Source organism: Delphinapterus leucas, unplaced genomic scaffold (genome assembly GCF_059928025.1).
Source record: "Delphinapterus leucas isolate spDelLeu-1000000601 "Yukka" unplaced genomic scaffold, BTC_Dleu_Yukka2 spDelLeu_asBTCV2_sq25, whole genome shotgun sequence".
Classification (NCBI taxonomy): domain Eukaryota; kingdom Metazoa; phylum Chordata; class Mammalia; order Artiodactyla; family Monodontidae; genus Delphinapterus; species Delphinapterus leucas.
The window spans coordinates 13380356-13387314 of record NW_028322234.1 but is presented as its reverse complement, the minus strand read 5'-3'; the positions used below and the strand labels follow the sequence as shown (position 1 = coordinate 13387314).

At 49.4% G+C, this 6959-nt stretch overlaps 1 protein-coding gene across 1 annotated transcript in view; it reads right to left on the bottom strand.

Annotated features, from left to right (window-relative positions):
• Positions 1 to 218: 218 nt before the first annotated feature.
• ELAVL1 (ELAV like RNA binding protein 1) overlaps positions 219 to 6959 on the bottom strand; it is a 34936-nt gene continuing 28195 nt past the window's right edge. The window contains exons 5-6 of the mRNA XM_022557095.2: positions 4566 to 4791; positions 219 to 1780 (exon numbers count right to left, since the gene is read on the bottom strand). Of these exons, the coding sequence (XP_022412803.1) occupies positions 1456 to 1780; positions 4566 to 4791 (551 nt within the window). The 3' untranslated portion in view covers positions 219 to 1455. The remainder of the gene's footprint in view (positions 1781 to 4565; positions 4792 to 6959) is intronic.

The following is a 6959-nucleotide window of genomic DNA, read 5'->3' as shown; positions in this document are numbered from 1 at the left end:
CTTCTCAGGCCCTCTCTTAGACTCTCCCTGCCGGCTCCCCATTTAAAAAAAACACCATCTGTGATGGCACAATCCTAACGTCACAGATTTGTAAATGCTTTGTCTTGAGGCAAGTATGTTTGTTTCTTAAGATCTTATAAATCCTCCCTGAATGCTGGGCTGTCTGTACCTTACCTAGCCAAAAAGAAAGAAAAGGTAAAATAAAAAACAAAACAAAATTCGAGCAAAACAAAATCAAATTTAATGGTCTTAAATGCAAAAGTAAAAACAAACGAAAAACACAAAAAAGCAAAAGAAAATTAACAGAACAGAACAACCCAAAATGTCAAGGCAGTTATGAAGAGAACTTTGAAGGTTAATCTTTAAAACTACAAATCAAAGGGTTTTTTTTCTTTTTTTTCTTTTTTCTTTTTTTTTTTTTGTTAATAGGTAACTGGCAGGAAGTAAGTACTTTTCTGCTGAGCGTTCATAGGAAAGCAAAGTTTCAAAACAAAATCCGACTAAAATAGAAAAAAGCCTAGCGCTCACGAGAAGGGATGCGAGAAATACAATGCTCAAATGTTTCTGTGTCATTAAAAAATAGAGCTATTTTACGCACTGGGGCCATGTTCAATGCTCTTGAAAACTGGAGAGATGATTGTGAACAACAGTATCTGATGTGTGGAGGCACCATGCATGCAATGTGTGGACAGGAATCGGGATGTCAGAGGAGCAACACGTCTTCAGGCGTGCCTGGAGCTGAGATCTGACTCTGGAATATACTGGAGTTTCCCTGAAACTCTTTGGTCCGTTCCCATTGGCGCCTGGGCTTAGGAAACCCACTCGTGTCCTCGGCAGAGCCTGGCCCGGCCTGGTGTGTGGCCCCCCTCCCCGCTTGCGGCCCACGGCAGACGGGCCCGCTGCCACTGCCGGGGCCAATCGGCTGAGTGAGCAGGAGGTGGCAATGGGACCTGCTTGGGAAAGCAATTTCCTGTCAACCAAAGCAGAAATCGCTTAAAATGTTGAAGCGGTTGAGAAACGCACACAAGGCATCTGTCTAACATCTTTAGTTTAAAAACTAAAACTAAAAGGTCATTTCTTTTTGTTTGTTTGTTTCTATCCAGTTTGTGGAGACATCGAATGAAACGCGTGTTAGACAGTCTCAGAAGTTAAAGCATGCTTCAGTTTCACCACCATCCCGAAGGACTGGTTAGTCAATGCAGTCTACTTAGATTTCTGTTTAATATATATTTTAAAGGAAATAACTTAAGAAACTTAAAATTGGTCTAACATTGTGGGATTTCAAACATTTGAACATGTCGGTTGCATCCCAGAGTATAAAAACCTTTTCACTTCTCATTTAGACTAAGACAAACACTTGTGAAAATTGGCGCAAAATGAGTTGTACACTAACAAAAAAGTTTCAACTTCTTCACTCTTAATTATCTATTCCGTACAAAAAAAAGCATGAGCGAGTTATTTGTGGGACTTGTTGGTTTTGAAGGAAACCTGTAAGATTTTGTCCCCCAGGCGGTAGCCGTTCAGACTTGCTATGGCCATCGCGGCTTCTTCATAGTTTGTCATGGTCACAAAACCAAAGCCTTTGCACTTGTTGGTGTTGAAGTCGCGAATCACTTTCACATTGGTAACTGCACCAAAGGGGCCAAACATCTGCCAGAGGATTCCCTCATCGGCATCTTGACCAAGGTTGTAGATGAAGATGCACCAGCCCGAAGAAGCGTTGCCTGGGACATTGACACCAGAAAGCCCACTCATGTGATCTACACCCATAGGGGAGAACCTAGCAAACAGAGAGCACAGCATTCAGGTCAAGGTCAGTGCGGGCCAGCGAGCTGCACGCAGCCCACGTGAGGCGCTCGGGCTGACACACCCCACTCAGTCAAAATCAGGACTTTTCAACTGAGAGGAACTCAATATGCGGGCAGAGGGAGGGCACGGGCTCCCTGCTCTGTAGGGAGTCGACTCTATGAGGAGAGACGTTTGCTGCCTGCAGGGGGTCAGGCCTCAGAGCAATGGCCTCTAGTGGCCTCTGACCAGCCGCTCCCTCCACCCCTCCCACCTTGGTAGGGTGGTCCTGTTTAGTCACACCCGTACTTCCCACATTTTAAGTGATGGAAGCTTCTCCACATCCTCCGAGGTGCTGTTACACCCCCAGCTCTCCCTGGAGGAAACCATTCCTCATCCTGTGTCTGTGTCTGTATGTGTGTTTGCGGGGGTATGGTGGGGGCGGGGAGAGGGCTGAATTTTTTTCTTTTCTTTCTCTGAATTTTATAACCCATCCCCACCCACATCGGCACCCTCACTCTCCGAGGGTTCACGTCCGAGCGGTGCCTACATATAGCACACTCCCGTGAAGGGCCACTGCCGGCAGGGCACAGCTCCGGACACCCTTCCGCTGCTGGCTCTTAACAGCCCAGAAGGGCCAGGGCTGTGAACTGTAAGTCCACCAAGCTTTACCAAAAATGTGGAGCCCCTTTCTAAAGCACCACTTTTAGTCACATCAAAAATAAGCCTTCTACAGGTCGTGGGCAATAAGGATTAAGGAAGATGACAAGATTGTTACTGAAGCCACGTGGCCCTTGAGATGTTTCACAAGCTCAAAAGTAACTGTTGGAGGATCAATTTAAGAATACTTGAGCACGATACAGCATCTCTGAAGCCACACAATGCAACTGGCGAAGTATTACCTACTCCAAAATAAAATCAGGTTCGAGTTGTGGGTCTGATCCAGGGGTGAGTGGGGGTGCCTTCAAGTGTCACTAAACAGATTCACGCACTCAGCACACGTGGGAGAAGAGTGGCCAGCCCTCGAGGTGCAGACCACTGACACAACGGTGATCGCTGGTGCAGGTGCAGAAGAATCAAGGCACACTGTGGGCCATGGTTTTGAATTTGCGAGAATAATTTTAAACAGCCCGTACCAAACGTCTGAATTGGTTAGATGACTCGGGAGGCTTGTTAGTGGTGAGACCACAGTATCACTGAAATGGGGGTGGGAAAGGCACCCAAGCATCTGTATGAGCTGCTTCTCAGTGAGAAATGGAAAGACATTCTGACTTTTAGAAGGACCTCCTTTTCTCCAAGTTTTGTAGGACACGGCGGACCCGTTATCACAGTTAACTAATTCCTGAGATAGATGTTATACTGAAAATAATCGGAGGTAATATTTTACTGTCTTTTATTGACATGATTCTCATTCTTATTCATTCTTGTGAGTTTTCTCCTGCTAGTTGGAGCTGATCTGTTTCATCTCAACTGTCATGAAACCCACCCCATTCTTTCCTCTGATGGTACAAGAGGAGAACTGACTCTTCATTGACTTGGGGACTTTTCCCAACGTGATAAGAACGGACTGCAAACCCTCTCCTCTTCTGGGTCTTCTTTCTTCTCCTTCTTATCTTAGTCGGTCTTCTGGTGGCGAACCTTCCCGCCCGCCCCTTCCTTCCGTCCATCTCTGGAGGTCACGGTCCCTCTCCTGCCTGGCCCCTTCTGCACCTCCCATTTCTCCTTTCTCTTCTCCTCCAAGCTTCCTGGTTTTCCAGAGTTCCTGGGTAACTCACTGAACTTGGCTATCTATACATCCCACCCGACCACCAGTGAGGCCGACCGTGCTGACGTTCAAAACTGGATTTAGCTCACTTCTGTCCAAAGACGCTTCCCCTGCTTTGCCTTTAAAGAAGAGCCAACGAAGGAAGGCCAGCTTTGGAACCTGAGCTGAGTTGAGAACACTGGATTACTGGACTGTGAAAATAAGACCTTGAAAAACAGCATCTGTGGAAATGAGCGGGGTGTTACCCAACCTCACTGCTTAAAACAAAGACGGGAACCCCGAAAAGTCGCAGAGAGAAATCCTTAACATACCTGAGATTAGCCCTCATGCCACTTCTCAAAACTGGGAGAAGTGGGATCTCAGCTGTTCGTGAGGCAGTAACACACCTGATTTGAGTCCAAGTTACTGACTCTACTTGTCTCTGTTCTGCTAGATCCTGGCGACTAGAATCATTTTATATGGAAAGACTAAGGAAGGTGGGAAAACAGTTCACCTCTAGGATGCGGCTTTTAAACAGAAGGCATATAATAATATTTTGACACCAAATGACTCCACAAGGTAGGTGTATGAGAAAGGTTTGCCTTAGGGCTGCTGATCAAATGTCTAAAACCTGTTTAAAACTCTGGAAGAACGGCTCTTGCCTAAGCACCCCTAAAGCTGCATCTTTTCTCTCCCAGATACGGGATGATCTTTTAAACTCATGGGTCTACTCACATATCACTGGAAACTGCGGGCTGCAGCGCTATGCACTCACCCTCCTGGGAGCTGGTTCGAGCTGCACTACCTTTTTCATTCTAGTTAAAGGCAACACTTGGATGGAAATAAACAGCTTCCATACAGATACCTTTCTGATGCAGGTGGGGGACATGGAGACATGAAATGGCCGTGAGCGTGACTTTCTGATGTGATCAGCCCAGAGGTTTCCACTGCACATAGTCACCCAACCAGCAGGGCTCCGCGCAGCCAGAAGGGGCCCGAGTGGCCGTGGTGGGAAGAGCGCGTCCTCCTGACCCACCTGAATCTCTGCGCCTGGTGATGAACGGGGCCTCCGAACCGCCTAGCTGGCGAGTGGTACAGCTGGGAGAGCAGCGCCACGTTTTTGTTCTGGTTGGGATTGGCTGCAAACTTCACTGTAATGGGCTCGGAGGAACCTGGGGGTTTATGACCATTGAAACTGGTAATTGCCTCTTCTGCTTCCGACCGTTTGTCAAACCGGATAAACGCAACCCCTCTGGACAAACCTTTTTAACAAACCAACAAAAATGGAGTTAGGGGAAAAACTGCAAGGATTTTTAAAACTGAAAAGCAAAAGTCAAGTCAGTCAGGCTACTGTGGTTCAAAACTGGATGCTTGGTTAATGAGATAAACAAAAATTAAACCTAAATATGGAAACATGAACAAATTAAAAAAAACAAACAACAACTAATAAAAGATTAAGGTTGCAGACTTTCTTCTGAGTTGAAGCAACGACTCCACAGCCTCAGTGCCAAAAGATACTTCAGTGAAAGGAGTCTCAAATAAGACACCCCAGACCTCTTTCTTAAAAGAAGCCACATTAGAAGAGATTATGTCCTCCATCACCATTGCAATGCCAGGTGCCCACTGCAGTGTGGGTGCACGGTGTGCTGAGGGGTAGGTGGGTGACAAGGAATTGTCCCTGGGCTCCGGGAGCTCCCTCCCATGGCCTTCCCGGCCATCTGGCCACATACCCCAGCTGGGCCTTTGCAGCATGTTGCCTCCTGGGCTGGCCTGACCGAATCCCTGTTTGCTCGGTGCCTGGCTCAGCCTCCTGCATCCCTCAAGGGCGTGGGATCCTAGTAACCAAGCTGAACCCTGATGACTCTTTCCTGCCACCAACACCTCACTCACCTCTTGGATATTCCACTGTAAGGTCCTGGGACCTCCTGTGGGCCGCAAATTGCCCTCAGAATCAGGTGAGGCCATGCATTCTTTTCCCAGAAAACTGCCGACAATGGTGCTGCCACACCCACCCACAGACTCCCCAGCAGCTGAAGAGTCCCCGTCTTGCGCCCGTTCATCGCCGCCTCAAGCTGCCTTGGGAGAACACCTTCTCTTGCCACGTGGACTGAGCCACCAAAGGCAAGTCCTGGGCCTGCTGTAACCCCACCCTCGACAGAGCAAGGACATGGCCCGGGACCAGGCTACCTGAGTCCCAGGCCCAACTGCTGAAGGCAGGGTCAGCGTAGTCTGGCACAAGTGTGGGGCCTGAACAAACCAGATGGGAGGGGCTCAGTCACCCTCTAGCCCCATGATGGGGGCCCTCGTCCCTTGAAGAACTCGAGGAATGGAGTGGGGCTGAGGTGAGGGAATGTGGAGCCGTGGAAGAAAACTGGCTCCTTCTCCTGGGGAGAAGAAACAGGGGTCAAGTGTGAAGGTCGAAGTGTACTGGTGACGGCCGAGGGCCAGCCTGGGGGTGACGGGCCTGGGCTGGAGGCACAGTGTGCCCTGGTAGGGGAGGCTGAGGCAGACAGCCGTAAGACACAATTTCTCCTCTAGACAAAGGCCTTTAGCATGTGGTGAGTGACGACCATCAGAGCAGAAGAGCCCAGGGCCTCGGGCCACCGGCTAAGTGAGCGTGAGGAACGTCCCCCAGTCAGCTCCCACATCCCGGCACCTTTCCTCGTCATCTCCCGCAGGGTCCCACCCATCGTCCCCACGATGGGCAACAAGGCGTGGGTATCCCCAGCTGGCCCCAAGGCCGCGGAGGGGCCTGGGAGATTCGGGCACACCAGGCTGGTGCGGAGATGACAAGTGTCACTGCAAGGCGCGGTCGTCCCCTTGGGGCCTATAATCCCAAGCTCTGTCCTCACTTGGATGCAACACCGTGGGCCCCCTGTGAACAAGCAGACAGTAGTCAGGGGCCCTCGGGCAGGGGCTCTTTCTTTACAACAGGAGCGTCCTGTGGATGCCCTCCGCCACGTCCTAAAGCACACACCCCAACTCTCCAACTGGGAAACTCTCCCTTCTTGGGCGCCCCCAGCACAGCGGCTCCTCATGGCCTCAGGGCTGCCCCTGCATTGGTTCCATCACTATTTAAGTATAAATTTAAAATTGACACAGCCAGAGATGCTCACTGAATTTGTGAGATCAGACCCAGCAATTCACACGAGTGCCAGGAAAATTCTAGAGCCTGAGCCCACTTTAAAATTTCGGTTCAGAAGGAACACCTGAAAACATGTACTTGGCATACACTGTTTTTATTTACTCTTAAACGGCACGAACGACAGCTTAGACAGATGGGAACCCGAACGAAATGTAACTGCAGGCAAATCCCACTGGAAGCTGTGGTTGGCTGGCTGCTACAGAAAGCTGTCTGCAGGATACGTTTCCACTCTATTTATAAAGACCTTGCAATCAAGCAGACAGAGTGTGTACGCGCAAGTGTGGT